This window comes from Chionomys nivalis, chromosome 5, assembly GCF_950005125.1.
Source record: "Chionomys nivalis chromosome 5, mChiNiv1.1, whole genome shotgun sequence".
NCBI classification, from domain to species: Eukaryota; Metazoa; Chordata; class Mammalia; order Rodentia; family Cricetidae; genus Chionomys; species Chionomys nivalis.
The window spans coordinates 25047446-25069699 of record NC_080090.1 but is presented as its reverse complement, the minus strand read 5'-3'; the positions used below and the strand labels follow the sequence as shown (position 1 = coordinate 25069699).

Below are 22254 nucleotides of genomic sequence, written 5' to 3'. Positions count from 1 at the left end.
AAGAAGGGATCTGCCTGCCTCCGCTTCTAGAGTTCTGGGATTAAAGGTGTGTGGCACCACTCCCAGCTGCAGATCCTTTTTTTAAAAAAATTTATTTATGTATATTTTATGTATGACTGTTCTGCAGGCCAGAAGAGGGCATCAGATCCTATTATAGATGGTTGTGAGCTACCATGTGGCTGCTGGGAATTGAACTCAGGACCTCTAGAAGAGCAGCCAGTGTTCTTAACTGCTGAGTCACCTCTCCAGCCCCTGCAGCTGCTGATCTTTAACATCCCTCTGGCGCCAGCTTCTTACCCGAAGAGCTTCTGCGTGGCTGTGTAGGCAGCGGCTGGACCCCACTGTCAAGATCCCTGCCAAACCAAAGAGGGAGCATCCAGGAGCCTCCAGAAAGGGCCCCTCTAATGGCATGTGGTTCACCTCGGGCTGCAATGGAAGACAGCAGGTTGGATCTGCCTACCCACTCCCACTATCCTCCCTCTTAGAAGCAACAAGATAAGAACACACTCCAGGACTGGGGGTAGCTCCAAGAATGGAAGGGAAGTCTTTCTAGAGCAGAGGCTAGGGTCTCCTTGGTGGAAAGCTTCAAAGACAGGTCCTAAGACTTCCTGGGGGAAGAGTCTCCTAATCCCTGCCCTTCAAACCTGACCGCTGTGATTGTAGAAGACCAGCCAGTGGGCGGGGCCCAGAAGCGAATTCCGGTGTCCTCCTTTCCTCAGGACCTCCACGGAGAGTGCCTCCCCAAGGATCACGTGATGCCGGACTATGTCTACGTCCTGCCAGGGAGGAGTCACTTCAGGGTTTCCAAGACTCTCAAGGGTCCTGAGCATCATGCCATCCCCACCACGCCCCTGCATCTTGGCAAAGGGGGCTCATCCTGCCCATCCCTAAGGCCTCACCAGGATACTGCTGTTGCCCTGGGTCTCCAGAGAGTGATTTGTGGGCACAAAGATGGTGTAGGCTTTGGCAGCCTCAATTTGGGCCACCAGTTTGTGGTGCTAGGAATAGAGATAGGGAGCAAGGGTGAGCACGGCAGCCCTCAGTCCTGATGCAGGGAGCCAGCCTCCTGGGAACTCACTTCCCTTGAATGAGCCTCCTTTACCTTCAGCTGCTCCCTGAAGAGGTGGAAGGCAGGCACCCTATCTAGCTGCTGCAGCAACCCTGGTCCAGTCTGCACATCACCTCTTGGAGGTAACAAGACCTGGTATAGAGCAGGAGGGGCTGTCAGTCCGTCATTCCTGGCCCAGGAGGTTCCCCACGCTCCCTTCTCCTGCCATACCTGGCTGATAATGTGTAGGATGCCATTGGTAGCAAGGAGGTCAGGTACGTCCACACTGACATTCTGCACCCAGACTTTCTGGAAGGCAGCAGACAGAGCTCACTCTAGTTGGTCACTGATACATGGTGTAAGAGACACCCCACCGCGCTCTACCAGGCCTCAGGTTCTACCAGGTAGGTGCATAGACTATCACTAGTACCCACATAAAGAGGGGCAGGGTTACATGCCACTTCTAATGAGACAACTATGTGTGTAATCTCTGAATCAGCCCTGGGCAACCCCAAGCTTTTTTTCCTGGAAGCCCAGGTATTGGGAGAAAGCCACTGTAGGACATGCACAGCGTTCAGCTCTTACCCCGCTGATGTTGTGTATCTGCCAATGTGTCGTGGGGCTCAGTGTGGCTACTTGTTGTCCACTTAACCGTGCCAACTCCTCCTCTGAGAAGGCACCCTGGAGAAAATGGGCCCTATGGGGAACAGGTGGGGGGCACTGAACCTTAAGCCTGGGCTCTCCCCACCTTTGTAGATACATAGTAAACAAAGAACTGGATCCTCTCCATCCTGTCTGGAAAGGGTCCAAGGTCTCACCCGGAATCCCTTCCATGGCCCAGGCCCTTCCCAGCTGTCCCACCTGACCAATTCTGGCAGCATCTTTGGCTGCAGCCAGAAGGCCTGGTCGTCACGGCTCAGCCTACGGATGGCAGCTTCAGAAGGTACCAGGGCGGTGACTCTGCTGCCAGCAGGAAGAGTGACACTTGAATTCTGCACACAGTGAGTGGGAACAGGGAGATGAAGGTGACTCTTGGAGTTCTAGGTAGCATTTCTGAATCCAAGAAGGCCTTAGAGACATGAGCCCAACCCTGTCTCTACCTTGAACCACTGGGAGAAGGCAGAGAAGTGGGCATTTGCCTCCAGTTCCTAAGGGGCAGGGGAAAAAAGCTGAAGTCATAGACCTAAGAACAAATTCAAGTCCCCAATCATCCCCTTCCCCTTGGGGACATGGGAGGATGGCACAGACATAGGGAGAGAACAAATCTGTGCACCACGTACCTGGAAGATGTCTCCATAGCAACTGAAGCCATCACCACCAAAATTAGGGGGGCATGTACAAACCCGCTGACCTCCCCCAACTGCCTGGCAAGTAGCCTGGTAGAGGTGAGGAACAGACAGTTAGTGGCCTCCATTCATCCATCATCCAAACACCAAGCTGGATACCATCCACTCTCATCTTTTTCTCCTTCCGTTATCACCCATTCCCCAACCTTTAGCTGTGCAGCCACTAAATTCTTCAGCTATCCTGCCTGTGTTCACAAAGCCCTTTCAGTAGCCCTGCTCCAGTACCACAGAGCACTGGATGTGCGATCATCCCACCAGTAGAGACTTGGGGATCCAGCGCTATACGGCCACAAAGGTAACCCTGACCTCAGGAGCCTGAGCTTTTGAAAGCAGGAGGGGCAAGGCCTGAGGAGTGTCTGGGAAAGGCAGGTACTGTGGGGTGTGCAAGCCAAGGGTCAGCAAGGAACTAGGTGGGGCCAGAGGAACGAGGAACGTGGTGGCATGGGGCAGTGAGAGGGGCTGGCCAGGTTGAGAGGCTCTAGGAGGGTCCAAGGCCTTAATAATGCAGTACAAGGGCTTTGTCCTTTGATAGAATGAGGGAGTGGTGTCGTGGTTTGGAGTTTAGGGAGATACAAGTGCTAAGGACAGACATGCCCCGCTGTAACCGGTCCTCCCCAGAGAGCCTCCCCAAGGCCTCAAAGCCCTTGTCCCCTCTTACCAGGCCATGGCAGCCACCATTGCCCACCCGGCAGGGGTCAATGGGGCTGCACTGGTAACCATCTCCAGCAAAGCCCAGCTTGCATGTGCATCGACTCTGGGGAGGAAGTAACAGATTTTTATCCCACACCACAGGCCCCATCTCCTTCTCTCATCCCAAGGAGATCAGCTCACACCCCAGGTGAGCTCTTGCTATCTTGTCCTTGGGGATCTGTGCTCTGGAACCCCAAGGAGAAATCAGCTCTCAGGGTTAGCTGATCAAGAGATGGTACTGGCTGGATGCTTCTGTGGAGACTTAGCACCACCCTAGACTCAGAACCCCATCAAGGTCATTGGCCTGAGGTCAGTGTCTTGTGGCAAGTGGGCAGGGATTGGCCAAGACCAGCCCCTGGAAGGGCACTGGGATCCCACCTCCTTCCCTGTCACCCAATCAACTGTTCTGGTCTCTTCCCCTAATGGACAGGCCTTTGGGCTTGTCTACACTGCAAGGAAGCACAAGTAAGACCCTCTTCCCTGATAGCAACTGTTGTGTGTGTGTGGGGGGGGAGGCATCTATATCTAAGCATTCAAAACCCCAGTTCTGAGTTTTCTTCATCTTTTTTTCCTTTCTTCCTTTCACAGGGTCTGGCTATGTGATCCAGCCTGGTCTTGAATGTGAGATCCCCTGCTTCTGCCTCCTGAGTGCTCCCAAGCTCCTACGGAGTTCTAAGTTTTAAGGCTCTGGATGGGGTTCAAGGCTCTTACCCCTTATTCCAGTCTGATTTTTGTTTTGACAATATTCTACAGACTGCTGGCCTGGAGGCCACCACGGAATTGAAAGAACAGGGCCGTGAAGGGGCTGACTCTGAGCCAGCCAACCTAACCTCCCTGCTAGTGCAGTAGATATTCTTTAAAAAAATATTTATGTATGTAAAATTATTTTACATGCATGGATATTTTGTCTACATGTATGTGTACACCATGTGTGTGTCTGGTACCTGTGGAGGCCCGGAAAGGGCACTAAATCCCTGGTGACCAGAGTTACAGACAATTGTGAACTGCCATGTGGGTGCTGGGAATCACCTGGGTTCTTAGTAAGAGCAGCCAGAACTCTTAAGCACTGAGCCTTCTCTTCAGCCCTAATTTATTATGCTTAATTTTTATATATGGGAGTTTTGCCTGCATTGTGTCTGTGCACTGCACACATGTAGTGCCTGCAGAGGCCAGAGGAAGGCTTCAGATCCTCTGCAACTGGAGCTACACAGTTGTTAGCTGCCCTACGGATGCCAGGAACCTAACCCAGTTCTCTGCAAGAGCCACAGCGCTCTTAACCACGGAGCCAGCTCTCTACCCCACCTTAGATATTCTTTTATTTTATTTTGAAACAGGGTCTGTTATGTAGCTCTGACTGTTCTGGGATTCTCTATGCACACCAAGCTGTCCTCAAACTCACAAAGGTCTGCTTCCCTCTGCCCCTTGAATGCTGGGATTAAAGGCGTGCACCACTGTGCCCGGTCCATGCTAGATTTTTTAATATTATTATTTATTTATTTATTTAGGTTTTGCAAGGCAGGATTTCTCTATACTTTTGGAACCTGTCCTGGAACTAGCTCTTGTAAACCAGGCTGGCCTCGAACTTACAGAGATCCGCCTGCCTCTGCCTTCCGAGTGCTGGGATAAAGGCCACCACCATCACCTGACTTCATGTTAGATATTTTTGAACACTTGCCAGAACTCGGGTTCATGAACCTCAAAATCCCACAACAAGTAATTTGAGCCTAGACTGTGAAGTTTCAGAGATAGATTACTGTAGATTAGTCTAGAAGTGTGGGACCTCTAGAGGCAGGTTTCCCCTTGCCTTGCTTAGTATCATATTTCCCAATCTAGGAGAGAGCTTGCCCTATAACACATATGGAGCCAGGGAACACACGAGTGACCAGTATCAGGGTGCAGGACTTTATCTGCACCTGTGGGTCCAGACTCCGAGCTCAGAGTAGATGTTCCTGAAGTCAGAGTGGATGGGGGCAAGTCCCCAGCTGTCCTTCTGCTCCTCACCTGTCCAGGGCCCACATAGCTGCAGAGAGCATCCACATGACAGCCACCTCGAGTGTCCAGCCCACATTCATCAATGGCCACACACATGCGGCCATCCCCACTCCAGCCTTTGTGGCAAACGCAGCGGTGGGTGCCCAGGTCTCCAGGGATACATTCAGCCTGTGTGGGTTATGAATAAGTGACTCAGGGTACAGGGCCATGGGTGGAGGCCAAGGAGCCTCATCCTGCATCTGGGTCAGAACACTAGGGAAAGGGTAAAGAGAGGAACTGACGTTCTCTGAGCAGCCACCACGGTCTGGGTGTGAGCAGGGATTGCTGCGTGTGCAGGAGAAGCCATCACCTTCAAAACCATCGAGGCAGATACACCTGGGATAGAGAAGAGAGGCCCACTCGAGCTTGGAGAAGAGGCCGGAGAATTACGGCAGGACACAGAGGAAGGCAGAGTCCTCACCTGGCCTTGCCCTCCTGACTGACGCAGCGAGCATGCTGGTGGCAGAGCTGAGTCAGCCCTCCGGGACTGCAGTGTCCCATGGACTCATTGCAGAAGCGGCCTTGGAAGCCAGGGGCACACGTGCCGCGCTGGCACACTCCTCCGCTGCCAGGACGGTTGTCACACAGACCGTGGACACAACCACAGTCTATGGGGAAGAAGTGGGAACAGAGAAATTGGACAGGAAGGAGGACTTGATGCCAGCCAAGACTGGTTTTGCAAAAGGGCTGGGGAATGGAGTGGCTAAGAGACTTGACTTTATGTTATTTGACCCTCTATTAGGGTCCCTAAATCATAACTCATTCAAACTCAAAGAGCAGATAAGCAAACTATGATGGAGGCCATTTTTTGCTTTTGTTTTTTCTTTTTTTTAAAATATTTATTTATTATGTATATATTATTCTGTCTGCTTGTATGCCTAAAGGTCAGAAGAGGGCACCAGACCTCATTACAGATGGTTGTGAGCCACCATTTGGTTGCTGGGAATTGAACTCAGGACCTTTGGAAGAGCAGGCAATGCTCTTAACCACTGAGCCATCTCTCCAGTCGCTGTTTTTGTTTTTTCTTTTTTGGGGGGGGGGATTTTTCAAGACAGGGTCTCTCTGTAGCTTTGGAGCCTGTCCTGGAACTAGCTCTTGTAGACCAGGCTGGCCTCGAACTTACAGAGATCCGCCTGCCTCTGCCTCCCTACTGCTGGGATTAAAGGTGTGTGCCACCACTACCTGGCATCTGTTTTTATTTTTTTTTTCAAGACAGGGTTTCTCTGTGTAGCTCTCTGGCTGTCCTAGAACTCACTCTGTAGACCAGGCTGGCCTTGAACTCAGAGATCCATCTGCCTCTGCCTTCAGAGTGCTGGAATTGAAAGTATGTGCCAGCATAGCCCAGCTTTGAATTTTTAGTCACATCATTCTAGCTACTCTGTCTTCAATCCCACTATGAGACAGTCTTGTTTAAAACGTGCTTGCTTTAAGGCATGGTTTTCTTTTGGTGAAAAAGGCAGTATCTGTGACTGTTCTCCAACTGGTACTACTCCCTGGGCCAGCGTTCCGCTTAGGGCCCTCTTTCTCCTTGGGAGCCCTTAGTCACCTTTGCTCCATTAAGAGCTTCTTTCTCTGGGAGGTGGCCTGGGCCCAGTCACTCACCCTCCTGGCAGTGCTCGCCATGCTTGTTTGGGTTGGAGCAGACATGGCAGGCAATACCCTTGTAGTCTGGAAAGCAGAGGCAGGCTCCATTGCCCTGGACACCATCGCTGCACTGGAAGATGGCAGGCACAAAAAGGGTCAGTCAAGGACATGATCACCACAGCCCCTCCCCCCGACCCCTGAACCTCCCTTCCTGGTGGGCTCTGAACTGCTGTTCCCTGAGACCTCACCCTGTAAGAGACCTCCAAAATCACTTAAGCTGTCAAGCTGCCTGATAGTTACTAAAGGCACACGGCCCTGGAGGGTTTTTTTGGTTTGGCTTGGTTTTTCTTTTTTTTTTTTTTTTGGTTTTTCGAGACAGGGTTTGTGGCTTTGGAGCCTGTCCTGGAACTAGCTCTTGTAGACCAGGCTGGTCTCGAACTCAGAGATCCTCCTGCCTCTGCCTCCCAAGTGCTGGGATTAAAGGCATGCGCCACCACCGCCCAGCGGCCCTGGAGGTTTTATGTGTAACTCAGACAGTAACTCCTGAGTTCTTCCGTGCAGGCACTAAAGTAGCAATGACATCTCAAAGTGTCAAAAGCAGAATACTAAAGAATACTGGCATTTGGGCGTGGTGACACACACCTTTAATCCCAGCACTCGGGAGGCAGAGGCAGGTTCTGTGGGTTGCAGGCCAGCCTGGGCTATAGAAAGAGTTCCAGGACTGCCAGGGCTATATAGAGATCCTATCTCAGAAAATAATTTTGTGTGTGTGCACCTGAGTACAGAGACCCGTGGAGGCCAGGAACACTGGATTATCAGGTGGTCGTGAGCCACCTAACATGGGCGTTGATAACCAAACTCAGGTCCTCTGCAAGGGTAGCATGTGCTCTCCCCACTGAGCCATCTCTCTAGACCCGAGAGCAATAATTTCTAGCGAAACAGTTTGGTCCAACATCAATTACTTAAAGCGGGGAAGATGAGACAATAGAGAGTCAGGCCTGGTTCTGACACTGCCAGCCAGGGAAGGTATCAGCCTTCATGACACCTACCAGGGTGGGGACTCACATTGCCTTTGCCATAGCAGGGGTTGGAGAAGCCCCCAGGACACTGTGTGCAGTCAGGCCCAAAGAATCCTTTGCAGCAGCCACGTTTCTGCAAGAGACAGAGCGTGTGTGAGCATCCAGGCCATACCGGATCCCACGCAGGATGCCTCTGCTTGTTGGCCTCATCTCGAGAGCACAAGGATGGGTATGAATCCCCCAGGGGCACCTCTTTAACCATTAGGATGTGGGGCCTAGTTCAGCGGCAAAGTGCTTGCCTAGTATGTGAGGCTTTGGGTTCTAGTCCTACCACGGACACAAAGACGAACAAACAAGCAAACAAAAAACCCAACAAAAACCCTTCCAAACTAAACAAAAAGAATGCCTGGGAAGGGAAGCCCCCCGCAACCCAACTTGGGAATCCCCCAAACAAAGAGGAAGTGGCCAGGGTCCCCAGAGAGTGCAGGCCTGCCCAGGCTCACTGTGATGGTCTGGTTGCAGTAGTGGGCACAGCCCTTCTTCAGCATGTTGAGTCCAGTTGGGTCATGGGTATAAACACACTCCTTGGGGAAGATATCCTAAAACGTGCCATACGAGGTCAGTCAGCAGAGTAGGTGGGTTTAGGACATACTGAGCCTCCAGGTCTGGTCTAGCCTCCCTGCCTCTACTCCCCACTGCAACTGACGTACGATTGGGATACTGGCAAAAAGGGATCCCCGAGGCAAGGCTAGGGGTGCTCACCATTTTCACACTGTTTGGGGGGCATACACTGGCATTCAAGGCTTGGCAGTCTACACAGGTACCCTAGGAAGAACAGCGCAGGGCAGAGAGAAAGGGTCAGAGACAACAAGCAAAGATCCGAGGAAGGAGAAAGAGTCTACTGTAGAGAGGTCAGGAAAGGTGTTGGGAGGAAGCCTGTAGAGGCGGGCTCCCCTCATGCAGGGTAGGCTTATCACCACAGCAGCTGATGGAATGAGTCGGACGCTTGTCGCTCAGATCTCTTCACCTATGCCCAACCGCCCTTGTGCCACAAGAGCTGAACTGTCACTGTACCACGCGTTCAGAGCCAAAATAAGCCAGTCTCAAATATCCCGTGATGGCAACCCAACAGCATTCTCTCCCGTCCGTGTGCTAGGGGCTGGGATCTGGGTACAGGGTGAAGTCTGGGTTCAGGGCAGGGCTCACTGGCACAATCTGGTGCTGCTCTTCATCACAGTGCTGGGGGAGGATAGGCAGGATGGTGGGGGGCAGCAGAATGCCTTCCAGCATGTGGATCACACCGTTGGCAGCCAGCACATCCACTCTCTGCACAGGGATGCCCTCAGGTCCCAGCAGGATGCGTCCCTGCAACACATACCCCACATGCCATCCCAAGCCGGCCTTTGCTGCTTTCTGTCTGCTGTGGCTTTACCTCATACTTGTGGGACCTATGTCTATTCTCCTAGCCCAGCTGGGACCTTGTCAAGTGTCCTGCCCACTACGGTATTTGGAGCATGCTGTCAGGCATGAACAAGGCCTGCAGCCTTCTGATTCATGTGTGCACCTGTTCACAGATCTCACCTCCTCAGAGATATTCACAGTCAGGACCTGGTTGGCCATGGTGAGGACACGTCCCTTAGAGATGAGCTTCTCCACCGTCAGCTGGGGCAGGAAGACAGCGAGTGGTTTCAGATTGGATACTGGCCACACCTTGTACAGGTGATGCACAGTGACTCTGAGTCCCCAGAAATGGAGAAGGGAGGATGAGGACACTGAACCCCCAGAAAGATCAAAATCTGCAGTAGCCCCTGAAACGGGGGACACTGTGAAGGAAGGAGGAGACCCTCGTACCTGGCCATGGTTGTAGATGTGGTACCGTACCAGCTCCTGAAGTTTGGAAAGGCCCTGAGGGGGGGAATCGATTGCTTGAGGTTGATGGGGGTGGGGGTGGGGTGGGAGTCTAGCAACCACAGCCCATAGCCCGTCTCCCCTTAGAGCTTACTGATGTAAAAAGGTAGATCAGTCGACCATCTCGCAGGCTGTCTACAGCGTCATTGCTTGGGGCAAAAACTGTGAAGGGCCCGGGCCCATCCAAGATGGATGGAAGTCCGCAGTTCTGTGACAGCAGAATGAAAAGTTTGGCCTCAGAGCTCCTGGCTCAAGGGAGACATGAGCCGTGCATTGGGATTGTGAGGGGAGAGGCTCTAGGAAGATGAGTGCGCAGACTCCGGGGCAGTGAGCTGTTCTGGTCTGGAAGCCCAGCTAGGGAGAACTGCTTTCCCCAAGCTCACCTCCAGGATCGTTTCAAACCGCGTGAAAGCCTCCGTGGAAGCCAGGATCTCGCTGACAGTTTTCTGCAGGTATAAGGGCCGTAGGGCAGGATGAGGCTACTTCAGCCTTGGGAGGAGGAGGAGCCTAGCTTCCACAAGCCAGAGCAGCCCATGCCTGGATTTAAACACCATCCTCTATGGCACAAGGTGGAGAAGAGCTTGCTGGCTCACCTTGGGGTTCCCTGGGAGTGGAGGGGGAAGCTGCCTCCGTAGGGCAGTGACCGTGTGGAAGACCCCATTGGCTGCTATGTAGTTGGCCTTTTGGATGGTGAACGTCTGTTGAGGCTGGTCTTCATACTTATAGGTGTATCTCTGATGAGACAGACACAGGACCACGTCCCCTATGCCAGCCCTCTGTCCTGTAGCTCCTTCCCACCGCCACACATTTGTCCCAGCTCTGTCATCCACCTGCCACTCCCCTGGAGGTCCCTGTCATACCAGACGGTTGAAGTTGATGGTGATCTCCTGGCCAGCAAGCGTCCACCACTTGCGGGTATTCGAGGGCCCTACATCCTCCAGGATGTGCTCCCCTGCAATAATGTGCTGTTTGCAGAGCTGCTGGGCGAGGGTCACCTGCAGGTACACAGGGACGGAGTGTTGGGTTAACCCAGACAGGCCAGCCCTCTGCAACTCCCCCTGTCTGAGGCACAGAGAGGAGAGGCCTTGCAGGTCTCTGTTTTCAGAGCATCATGTACAGGGAGACCTTGGCCTGCTCTCAGGGGAAAAAGAGCTCACATTCATGGTACTGGAGGGGACAGAAGAGACGAAGAAGGACGGCACCAGTACAGTGAATGGACCGGATGTGGTAAGTATCTCCTGGCAGCCCTGCTCTGTAAGGGGGAGAAAGGTCATGTCAGAATAAACACGGGGAGCTCCAGCGGGGTGGGTCTAGATGCCTAGCGTGGGAAGAGACACTAGCGCTGGGACCAGTTCCCACCTCTATCCTGGCCTCACCCAGTTCTGGGGCAAAGAAACAAGAGTCTGTGCAGAGGCTGGCCCTCCCTCCCAGCTCTGTGGGACTAAGGGGTATTGTCACAGTTAGGCTGAGGGACACATACCCAGCATGGCAATGGCTAGTTTCAAACGCGCAAGCATCAGGCCTATCTGATTGGCCCTCTGAACCTCATGGAGCAGGTGTCCGTAGCAGGCACGACCATCACCCACCTCACCATCCTTGCACACACAGCTGGAGACCCAGAGAGACTGGTCAGAGACATGATGGGCCATCCCCCTGGTCCTCCCCAGCCCTCCTTGCTGGGCCTCGAATGGAGGAATGCAGCTGAGTACACTGCCCACTCCACCCTTCCTGCTCTATACCCATTCCCACTTGACCCCTGTGCCCACCTGGTGGTCTTTCTATCAGCAGTCACCTGACAGGTGGCCGATTTGTCACAGGAATGTGGTTTGCAGAAGGCATAGCATCCCGCAGAAGCATCGTTATTAAGACTGATCAAACCTGGCTGGCATATGCAGACGGCCTGGGCAAATGGCAGGGCCAGGAAGGGGTGGAGCATCCACCAGTTAGAATTCAGGGAAACTGCTTGCATGTGTCTCCCTCACACAGCCCTGCCACCCATCCTCAAAGGCTAGGGTTGGCATTCTCCCCTCATCTTGTAAGTGGGGCATCTGGGGTGACTTGCTCTGAGTGGAAAAGCAGGTGTCCTAGCTCACCTTGCCTGGATCCTTGTACAGACAGAAGGTAGAGTTGCTGGGGCAACCACCAAAGTTGGTGATGCATGGGTCCAGGGGCAGACACACTTTGCCATCACCGTGGTAATTCTCTGGACAGTGACACTGAGCCTGCCCCTTGGGATTCACTGAACATCGGGCCAGTGGGGAGCAAGGGGACGGCTTACAAGGGTCACGAGCTGCCAGGGCAGAGAAAGCCTGAGTGAGTTGAATCCCAGGAGCCTTCTCATCATGGTTTCCATCAGAGGAGCCACAGGCCTTCTGTTTCTTAGGGACAGGTTTTTTTTTTTGTTTGTTTGGTTTTTGGTTTGGTTTTTTGTGTGTGAGTGGCCAGACTGCACGTTCTGGTACAAAAGGTTCCCTTCCCAGTGCCTCCCACCCACTCAGCTCTCCAAGTCCCCTGCCTCCAGATCACAGGCTTACCAAGACAAACGCTGCCCTGCTGAGTGTATCCCGGCAGGCACTTGCAGGTGGGTGCTTCTGCAGAGCACTGGGAATTCTGGGGGCATCTCAGGCCCTGGCAGACTGGAACCTCTGAGAGGAGAAGTCACCGTGGAGGCTCAACCTCAGGTTGGGGAGGAAGGGCTCACAAAGCGCCATGCTCCGCTTGCTGTGTGACTCCAGGCAACTGCCCCACCTCCCTGAACTTCCAGACACTGGAAGCTGAGATGACACACTCCCAGACCTCTAACAGGCTGCAGGCCGAGGTCCTGCTTCTACTCAGACACTATCTGGCACCCAGTTGTCCTCCCCTGCTTTGGCCACAAAGAACCTACTGTCCCTCCCAGACAGCACTGCTCACCTTGGTCACAGCGGGTGCCAGTATATCCAGCAAAGCACAGGCATTTCCCATCCCCCCGTGGCCCATCGTTGCACAAGCCATGTACACAGCTGCAAACTGAGAGACACAAGAGCAAGTGAAACCCCAGCCTCACCCAGGTACATACGGGACATCACCTCCTCTCCAATTGTGTATTTGGAATGTAGGAATAATCTTGGGAATGCAGAGCCGTGGTACAGGATCTCAGGGAAAGGGGGAAGCCCAGAGAGAGCCAGGTGAAAGGGGGGGGCATCATGGAGGGCTTCCTGGAAGAGGCTTCTGAGATGACAAAGAGCCTCGGGGCACAAGGAAGCAAGGCAAGCATTCAAGGAGGGAAAGGCAAGACTGAGGGGTTCAGAGGGGTTAAAGGCAGGCAGGACTGGCCTTACCGGGAGGCCCTGCAAGTTTACCTGATTGGCAGTCAGGCCCAAATCTGCCTGGGTCTCGGCACTCCTGGCAGGCTGAGCCGCTGAAGTTTTCCTGTGAATGCACAAAGTCAGTAGGGTTTCCCCAACATGCCCACCTTATCCCTGTTCAACCCTTACCTGACACACACAGGTCCCATTTCCAGCTATGCCATCCAGGCAGGTCCCATGGCCATTACACGGAGTCTCGGCACCTCCAGGGCACTCTGTGGGCCCCAAGGACTCAGTTTTTCTCTGAGAATATTCCCCTTACCTCTTCTTCCGGTCCCAACCCCTGGACAGCTAGCGCTAGGGAGTTAGGGTGACTTTCAATGAGCGGTCACCAGGCTGAGGGCAGTATAGGTTCTTCTCAGATGAGAAGGTGGGGCTGGGGCAGAGAGGGAGCGGAGCAGGCGGGCTGTCTCTTCCATACCATAGCACTGGGAACCCCAATAGCCGGGGCAGCAGGTCTTCTGCACCACGTCCTTCCAGCACTCCTGGCTACAGCCACTTAAGGAGACCAGAGAGCCCCCCAGCTGCACCTCATAGCTAGGAGAAAGAGGAGGCCAGTGGTGAGGTGGCGCGTACTTCCACTGTCCTCACACTGAGCTTCAGGGATCATATCCCACCCACCTCTGGCCTCTCCATCTGGCCCATGGCCGAGCCCAGAGCTTGGCATATAGTAGGTGCCTGGGAAGCCCCCAGGGACACAGGTGTGCGGGTTAGTGATACTTTGTCTGCCCCCACCTGGAGGTCAGTGAGGTTCCTATGGGTCCCCTGCCACCCTTCTGAAAGTGGGAAGGAAGCGGTGTGCCCATACCGACAGTCCAGGAGTATCTTCTCTGGGAAGTTCCGAAACCAGCCTAAGGGACACGACCGCTTCCTGACAGCTGCACACGCGGTGCAGGGCGAGTGTGTGACAAACTTGGTCTTCACGTCACAGCGTTTAGACTGCACCTGGGCCATAGGCAGAATGCACAGTGAGGAAGGGGCCCAGACCCTGGTCTAGCCCTGAGTCTGTACTGGCTACAGCAAGACCACAATTTCCCCTCTGTTCAGTGGGAATGAGGCCGGGGAAGGTCTTGAGAAACCTCCCTATGAGGAGTTGCTAATGCCACATCCTGTCTCCATGTCCATGGCTGAAAGTTTTCAGGACTTTATCTTCCGACAGGAGAATCATTTCCATCTAAGGTGAGGAGATGAAGGTGAGGTAGCCTTTTGCCAACCCGGTACAGGGACAGGATGTGAAGCAGGGCCTGGTATACATTCATTGCATAGAATTCCTTCTTGCTTCTTTAATCCAGGTAGACACACAATAAGCCTCATACTGTTTGCAAGAAAGCAGTGACTTTAGCTGTGTGTCATGGTGCATGCCTTTAGCCCCAGCACTCAGGAGGTAGCGGCAGGTGGATCTCTTTGAGTTGGAGACCAGTTTGGTCTGCAGAGGGAGTTCCAGGACAGTCAAGCCCACACTGCCTGGGGGTGGGGAGAATACAGTGACTTCATCTTCAGTCTGTCACACTAGGACAAGGCTCAAGCTTCCAGCCAAGCACCAGCCATGCCCTAAGCAGAGGGTCTGGCCTGATATGTTTATGCTGGGCAGCCCTGATGCCAGTCATGGCCCAAGGCCTCACCTGCAGATAGGGACCCAGAGTCCAGGCAATGACAGGCAGCGGGGGCAGCTGGCAGAACAGGATGTTCAATTTTATTTCTGTTAATAAAATACCCTGATAAAATACTTAGAGGAGTATTTCAGATCATAATTTCAGGTTATAGTCCATCATTGCAGAGAAGTCGAGGCAACAGGAACTTAAAACAACCAGTGATACCACAGCCACAGTCTTTTTTATTTATTTATTTATTTTATTTATTTATTTTTTTTTTGAAACAGGGTTTTTCTGTGTAACACCCTAGCTGTCCTGGAACTAGTTTGAGGCTGGCCTTGAACTCACAGATCCACCTGCTTCTGCCTCCCGAGTGCTGGGATTAAAGGTGTGCGTCACCACTGCCAGGCTCACATCGACAATCAAATGTCTTAGTGCTCAGAAACCCCTGTGTAGAAAACAGTGGCTGGGCCTTCACATGTCAACTGACATAATCCATACCATCTTCTACAAACACACTCAGGTGAACCTGATCTAGGAATCCACAAACACACACGGGCCAGCCTGACCTAGGCATCACAAACACACACAGGCCAACCTGACCTTGAAATTCACAAACACACACAGGCCAACCTGACCTCGAAATCCACAAACACACACAGGCCAACTTGACCTAGGCATCACAAACACACACAGGTCAGCCTGACCTCGAAATCCACAAACACACAGAGGCCAGCCTGACCTAGGCATCACAAACACACACAGGCCAACCTGACCTAGGCATCACAAACACACAGGCCAGCCTGACCTAGGCAATCCTTCACTGAGACCCCCTTCCCAGGTGCGTCCCAGCTGTGCCATGCCGACTACTGAAACTATTCCCACGACTTGAACCTGAAGGTTGTAAGAGAGTTGGCCAGAGTCAGTGTCTGGTTGAAGGGGCAACAGAACCAAGGCTGGGATGAAAAAGAGCAATGACCACGTGTGACCTGCACAGCAGCAAGAGATGGGAAGCGGCTGGGTGCCAGCTAAGTTTGGGTGAGGCAGAGCTGGGTGCGGCCCCAGGGCTCAGCTAATGAGTTGCTTGTTGTTTTTAAGGTTACTTGTTTGTTGTTTGCTCTTTTGTTTGTTTTGAGACAGGGTTTCTTTGGGAAGCCTTGACTGTCTTAGACCTCGCTCTGAAGACCAGGCGGGCTTTGAACTCAGAGATCCACCTGCCTCTGTCTCCTGACTGCTGGGATTAAATACATACACCACCACCACCACCCGGTAAATTTATTTCTTAAAGCTTTCATATATGTTTATATTGTATGTCTCATGTAGCCCCAGGCTGGCTTTGACTTTCCGCCCCTCCTACCTCCATGTCCACCTGTTGTAAGTGTGAGCTAACACACTTGGCTTCAGTGAGTGCTTTAAAGCGGCACTGTGTAGAGACCTGAGTCTGGGCGGAGGTGGAGCGGGGCGGGGTGGGTGAGGGCATCACTTGAGGGTGTCATGCTGATGGGGGTGGAAGGTGTGAAGAGGCCCTTCCTGCCTCCATCCTGTCGTCCCAGGCAGAGACAGCAGTCCTCCACTGACCTCCACTGAGGACACCTTTAGGGCCAAAGAGAAGCTACAGGCTGTACCCTGGAGGTCAGACAGAGCTCCTAGCTGTGAGTGACAGGCTCAGAGGAGGAACGGCTTGGAGAAGCCACATGTTCTCTTCTTGAAACTGCTGACCACACAGTACTCCAAAGGGGGTGCACCCAGAATCCCTCTCCTAAAATGAGCTACACATGAGTGACTTCCCAAAACCAGAGAAAAGGAAAAACACTTTCTTTGGGGGAGTACAAAGTCCCAGGCGCCCATCCCTGCTGCTGTGATTTCTGCTCAGCTCTGCGGTCTAGCAAGAGGGAAGTTACTCAGCACAACCTCAGAACCGGCTGTTTGGGTCCTGATGTTAGGTTTGGATTCGTCATCACAAAGTCCGTCTTTGCAGAACCAGGGCACATCTGGGAAACTGAACGACTTAGGCTCAGGTTCAGGGCATGTGCTGGCTGCCAGCAGGACCCTCCAAACCACTTGCCGAGGCAGGCAGAGGTTGCAGTGCAGCCGCCACTCGGATCGGGACACTAGGATGCTCTGCCGCTTGGGTAATGCTCATAGTGAGTTGAGAGCTGTCACTCAGAGTGAGGGAGGGCGGCGGGGGGTGGGGGAGCTGGAGCTTTGTGAGCATGTGTGAAGTGGTGATGTGTGGATAAGCCAACAGCCAAATCAGCACCTCTCCCGGGACCACACCCTAGACAGGCATTCAAATCGGCGTTGATCCAGCTGAGAGGGATGGGGTTGGACTTCAGCTTTCTGAGGGGCACCTTGGGACCTGCTAGAGCACTCAGTTCAGGATTGAGTTTACAGTATCTGTCTCCTGCGCAGGTGCTGGTGGGGAAGCCGAAGAGACGCCCAATAGTAAGGCGAAAGAAACTCCCCAAGCTGGGACCAAGGTCCTAAAGAGGCTCTAGCTTGACAGCCTAGAAACTAAACCCCATAGGGCAGGAAGGGCTCCTGAGCTGCCCCCAGCCCCGCTCCTCTGGATTACAGGAGACTGGACAGAGCTGGGGGCTTGGCGATGCCCCTGCTTTTGTACCTTGACTGTGGACCCCAGGTTTATGCCGATACCAAGTAGTCCCTGGGCTTCTAGATGGACATATGCTAAGATCCTCCCTCAGGGAGCTCTGGGCGCCTCCACTGCCCAAGCCTGCTGTGCCAAGCCCTATTGCCATCATCTTCGTTGACTGTGTGACCCAGGGGTGCCTTTCCCCATTCCTGGCTGCAGCTTGTGTCTCACGTCTTATAGGATGAGTGACTGTGTGAGGAAGAAAGGACATTTCTACTACAGGGGCCTCAGGACCTCTTCTCTGGTCCTGAGGCTGGCTGGGCCCCAGTCCCAGAATTACAGACTCAGGAGTCTAGAACTATACCAAGTCTGACAAAACAAACAAACAATCAATCAACAAGCCCTCCAAGCTAAGGTCTCTCGCTAACCTCTGTCCCCACTGCCCAGAACACAGGTGACAAGGTGACTTCCAGCCAGACACGCCCCAGGAGCTGGTGGCTTTTCCACCATCATGCTCACCCCGTGTCCCACCTGCCCCTCCCAGCTCTGGCCTGGCCCTGAAATCATTTTTCCCCCCATGGAACCACAGGGAGTATAAAGACAAAGAGCCCCACGGCTACCTGGGAAATTTCTCTACCACAGGAAATTTTGAAACTGCTCAAGAAACAGATGAACTTGGTCTCACAAGAGAATCTCCCTTGTCCAGCTCCAGATTCAAAGCTCAGTCTCTGCAGTCAGGGTGTGGAGCTCATCCCAAAGCCCAAGCAGCAGCCTCCCTACTATGGGATGGGGAGACTTAGGAACAGCAGCCTGGTACTCTTGGCCGCAGGGACCTCTTATCCACGCGGTGCACCCACATGGGGACTTGCAGACCTGAGCAGGAATCACAGGCTGCGGTCTAGACTGCGGTTGTAGTGGGGACAGCTTGTAGCCATCCTTCACCAGCTTTGGATGCCCAGTAAAAGAACAGAACAAGCTGGCCAGAGGTTGTAAAGACTGAAGGGGCCATGCCCAGGGCTGGCCAGGGGCAGTTCTGAGATCTAAGACAGGCTCAGAGCTGGTCACAGGCACATGTGTGGCCAGGTTCTGAATGAGTCTCTCCAGTTAGAGTTCCCAGAAGCTGGGTAGTGATCACATCTAAAAAGCCCCAGGTAAGGACCACATAGACGATGGCCTCAGTCTGGGTGGGGAGGCCAGGAGGATGGGGCTTGCTCTGTTCTGGCTCACTCACAGGCTGGGGAACCCAGGATGGCTGCCCATACATAGTACGCAGTTTGCCAAACATAGAGGAGATCAAGCTGCTGTAGCCTTGAACTTCAGGTAGAACATCCACAGACTTCAGCCTGGAGAGGTGGGACAGCAGCCTGGCAACCTGGGCCCTCATGGACGTCAGACAGGTACCAGCTGCTTTGATAGCCCCCACCCCATACATGCACCAGCTATGCACGCTCCCTCCCTGGTCCGAGACTGATTCCGCTCACCTTCTGCCCTCCGATGAAGTTGGGGCCTGCCAGGCAGAAGATCAAAAAGCAGAACAAAAGGAGAATCCTGGATTCTGCCATGGTAGGCAGATCCGCTGTCTGAGAGAGAAACTGTGTGGAGACAGAGGTTGCAGTGGCAGGCCGTGTGTGAGCTCCAAGAGGCAGGCATGAGGAAGGAGGCAGGACAGGGTGGGTGAGCAGTCGCTTTAAAAGCTATCCGTCAGCTCACCCCCACAGGAACACACCAGGATTTCCTCCTGCGTATCAGCAGCCTGCAGGCGGAAGGGAAGACGCTGGCCACTGACCCCCACGTGGACGACCTGGGCCCAGTTCAGGCCTTCCTGGCCCAGGATCCTGACATCACAGTCTGGAGGTCCAATGCTACCATCAGCCACCTGCCTGGGGCCTAGGGGAGATTCTGAAGCAAATTCAAACACCGATAAACAATTTTCCTGCTTCTGTCAAGCCGGGTTTTCATTCAGAGCCTTTGGGGTTCTGGTGTCTGGCTGGCTAGGACATAGTGGGGTGGCCCGTGTTCTGGGCTGGCTGCCCCTGGACCAGCTGCCTCACTCTTTCCCCCCAACATCAGTAGAGGAAAGTGTTAGGGCCAGGCTAGCCCCCCCCACATTGTTCTTCCCTCACCAGCCTGCATCACTCTTGGCCCTCATGGAGCCCCCATCAGACCCGCTCTACAGGTCCCCTCCCCCGACTGCCTGCCCTCCCCTCACTGCCTACCACATGTCAATCCTTTCTATGCCTGTGGTGGGTTTCTGTGATGTCTCCTGCTCTGCTCAGATGTCAGAGGTGACTGACAGCCACAGCTCCACAGCTTAAGGAGTTTCTGTAATCTTTTAGGGATATTCCTTAGGCAAACCCATAATTCACAGGTTCAAAGTAGAAAAGAATTTCAGGAGTGGCCAGCATGAACTAGAAGTGAAGTTTTACTAAAAATAGCGTTAAAGAATTAAAGCGCATTCAAGAACACGCGTGCAGGCTTCTCAGTCATCATTTATTAAAATACTTAAGTTTTTTGGGGTTTGCTTTTGTTTTGTTTTGTTTTCCGTGACATGGTTTCTCTGCGTAGCGCTGGCTGTCTTGGAATTTGCTCTGAGGACCAGGTTTGTCTCAAACTCAGATATCCACTTGCCTCTGCCTCCTGAGTGGCGGGATTAAAGGAGCGCACCACCAACACTTGGCTTTAATGTGTATGGGGCTTTAACTGGACTTTGTGTTTCTCACATTCCTGTAAAATTTTTCTATTCTGCCTCTTGGCCAATTGGGGCTTTTCTCTTAAAGTACGCTCCAGGGAGCCGGGCGTTGATGGTGCATGCCTTTAATCCCAGCACTCAGAGGCAGAGGCAGGCAGAGCTCTGCGAGTTCGAGGCCAGCCTGGGCTACAGAGTGAGTTCCAGGACAGGCTCCAAAGCTACAGAAAGAATCCCTGTCTCGAAAAACAAAACAAAACAAAAAACAAAAAGTAAGCTCCACGGTACCTGCTGCTTCCCTTCCAGGCAGGTGTGGGGTCTGGTGTTGAAGCTACTGTTTGGACTAAAATTTCTTGCTGTGCCCAAAAGACCAGGCACTTGGATCTCAATTGCACATGTGTAAGGGACATCAGCTGCCAGCCAAGCCTAATTTAAACGTTCTCTGTGCCTTTCTGTCTCTAAGTCTTGTGTGGTTTGGGTCTGTCCAGCTACTGTTCTCAGTGCTGCCTGATTAAAGAACTAGGTTTCCTTTGCTCTAATAAATTCTGCTACATTTCATTAGCTTACGGCTGTGTGTGTTGGGCTGCAGGTGCTTTGCTGCCTACACCCCAGCCCCGATTTTCCTTTATACGAGGGTTCAGAGCACTTCTTTGACCCGACCCCAGGCTTCCAGGCAACCCAGGGCTTGGTTTGATCCCCCTTGGCACTGACCATCAGCGGCCACTGTCCTATTTACTAGTTCATTTTTTGTAGCCCCTGGAGTGTCAGCTGAGAAAGAGCAGGGGTACCATCTTGGCCAGTACAGATGTGTAAAAGAGACACAGAATAAAATGAAGATAGTTGATTTACTATTCCTGTTATTGTTAGAGGATGTAGGCTCAGAACCCCGGGCAGTTGAGCTGAGTATATGCTTTGGATCCAGGCTCCCCCAGGAGGAGAGTGGGAGGCGTGGCTATTTGTTACTGCTCTCTTACTTGTATTTTCTGTTTCTTCCCGGCCCCTTCCTCTTCCTCCCCTCTCTGAAACAAACTTCCTTAGAATTTACAGCATAGCTCAAACTGGTCTCAGACACTTGACCTTCCTGGGATTATAGGCCTGAGTCACCAAGCCTAGCTTTTTAATTTTTTTTTAAAAACGAGGGTCTTGCTGTCTACTCCAGGCTGGCTGGGCTCTCATCGTCCTGCCTCAGCCTCCTGCTTACATTAGGGTTATAGGTGTGTGTGTGTGTGGTTTGAATAAAAATGCCCCCCCCCCCCATAGCCCCACAGGGACTGGCACTATTAGGTGTGTGGCCTTGTTGGAGGAAGTGTGTTACTGGCTTTCAGGTCTTAGACGCTCAAACCAAGTCGGTGCCTCATAGTTCTCCCTGATTCTGTGACCCAGATGTGACTCTCAGTTATGGCTAGCATACCTGCCTGCAAGCTGCTGTGCTTCCTGCCATGATGGTAGCTGTGAGCCAGCCCCAATCTAACGCTTTCCATTAGGAGTTGCTGTGGCCGTAGTGACTCTTCGCAGCAATAGAACCCTAGGACAGCTGCACCATCACCCCCTTCCACTTGAGTGGATGCTGTGTGGTCCTGGCGCCCAGGGCCACATACTTCCCTGCTCTTCCTTGGCAGGTCCCATCCTGCCAGTGTGTAGAGCTAGGCTGGCCTTGGAGGTCTGGCTGGTGGGCATTAAGGGTGAGAAGCCCTTTTCTGGGAACTCTTTTTTTTTTTTTTTTTTTAGTTTTTCGAGACAGGGTTTCTCTGCAGCTTTGGAGCCTGTCCTGGCACTAGCTCTTGTAGACAAGGCTGGCATCGAACTCTCAGAGATCCGCCTGCTTCTACCTCCCGAGTGCTGGGATTAAAGGCGTGCGCCACCACTGCCTGGCTCTGGGAACTCTTTTGACTTCCTTCTCTTTCCTCTACACTCACACCCTTTCTGAGGGCAGCAGGGTCTCCATGTTAGGATTCTACTCTGATGACAGCAAAAAAGAAAACAAAAACCCACCACTAGACTAACAAACTGGGGAGCAGCAGCGCAGAACCTGACCCAGATGAGGCGAGTGGGGAACAGGCCCTGCTCTAGTAGTGGGAAACGGTGGAGGAAGGGTGGGACTCAGGGGTTGACCATCCATGAAACCTGAGGTCCTACTTGGCAGGGTCCCTGAGGTAGCTGCTGACCTTCAACATGACTACAGGCAGAGATAAGCAGGAGGCTCTTCTTGCCACTGTCCATCGCCCAGTCCACTTCCTACTGCCATTCATAGGCCATCTTCATCAGATTCCTGGTCGTACACAAATTAGCAACCCCAGTCTCCAGGCCTTTCCCTTAGACTAAAGCTTCAAGTGGGCGAGACCCAGATGCGGGACACACGGAGGAAGGGGAAGAAGTGGACTGCTATCGGAGGGGCCCTGAAGAACTGCGT

The 22254-nt window shown here is 53.0% G+C and overlaps 1 protein-coding gene across 3 annotated transcripts in view; it reads right to left on the bottom strand.

The window, feature by feature from the left end:
• The window catches only part of Stab1 (stabilin 1), a 28715-nt gene extending 9913 nt beyond the window's left edge, over positions 1-18802 (bottom strand). For 2 of the 3 annotated variants that reach the window (XR_009057132.1, XM_057769552.1), the window contains exons 1-35: positions 18640-18802; positions 13782-13918; positions 13395-13510; positions 13103-13188; positions 12968-13037; positions 12540-12635; positions 12161-12271; positions 11720-11916; positions 11393-11526; positions 11107-11234; positions 10784-10878; positions 10487-10621; positions 10220-10360; positions 10010-10072; positions 9721-9834; positions 9570-9623; positions 9300-9380; positions 8925-9083; positions 8481-8543; positions 8222-8317; positions 7765-7851; positions 6718-6829; positions 5537-5723; positions 5358-5451; positions 5086-5244; positions 3053-3148; positions 2329-2424; positions 2149-2196; positions 1910-2040; positions 1634-1745; positions 1280-1357; positions 1103-1201; positions 900-998; positions 645-776; positions 298-426 (exon numbers count right to left, since the gene is read on the bottom strand). Coding sequence is in view for 2 of the 3 variants with exons in the window: in XM_057769552.1 (XP_057625535.1) it covers positions 298-426; positions 645-776; positions 900-998; positions 1103-1201; positions 1280-1357; positions 1634-1745; positions 1910-2040; positions 2149-2196; positions 2329-2424; positions 3053-3148; positions 5086-5244; positions 5358-5451; positions 5537-5723; positions 6718-6829; positions 7765-7851; positions 8222-8317; positions 8481-8543; positions 8925-9083; positions 9300-9380; positions 9570-9623; positions 9721-9834; positions 10010-10072; positions 10220-10360; positions 10487-10621; positions 10784-10878; positions 11107-11234; positions 11393-11526; positions 11720-11916; positions 12161-12271; positions 12540-12635; positions 12968-13037; positions 13103-13188; positions 13395-13510; positions 13782-13918; positions 18640-18720 (3816 nt within the window). In the remaining variant the exon portion in view is untranslated. Of the gene's footprint in view, positions 1-297; positions 427-644; positions 777-899; positions 999-1102; positions 1202-1279; positions 1358-1633; positions 1746-1909; positions 2041-2148; positions 2197-2328; positions 2425-3052; positions 3149-5085; positions 5245-5357; positions 5452-5536; positions 5724-6717; positions 6830-7764; positions 7852-8221; positions 8318-8480; positions 8544-8924; positions 9084-9299; positions 9381-9569; positions 9624-9720; positions 9835-10009; positions 10073-10219; positions 10361-10486; positions 10622-10783; positions 10879-11106; positions 11235-11392; positions 11527-11719; positions 11917-12160; positions 12272-12539; positions 12636-12967; positions 13038-13102; positions 13189-13394; positions 13511-13781; positions 13919-18639 lie in introns of those variants that run through there. The other variant, XM_057769553.1, reaches the window with a different exon arrangement.
• Between the last annotated feature and the right edge of the window lie 3452 nt (positions 18803-22254).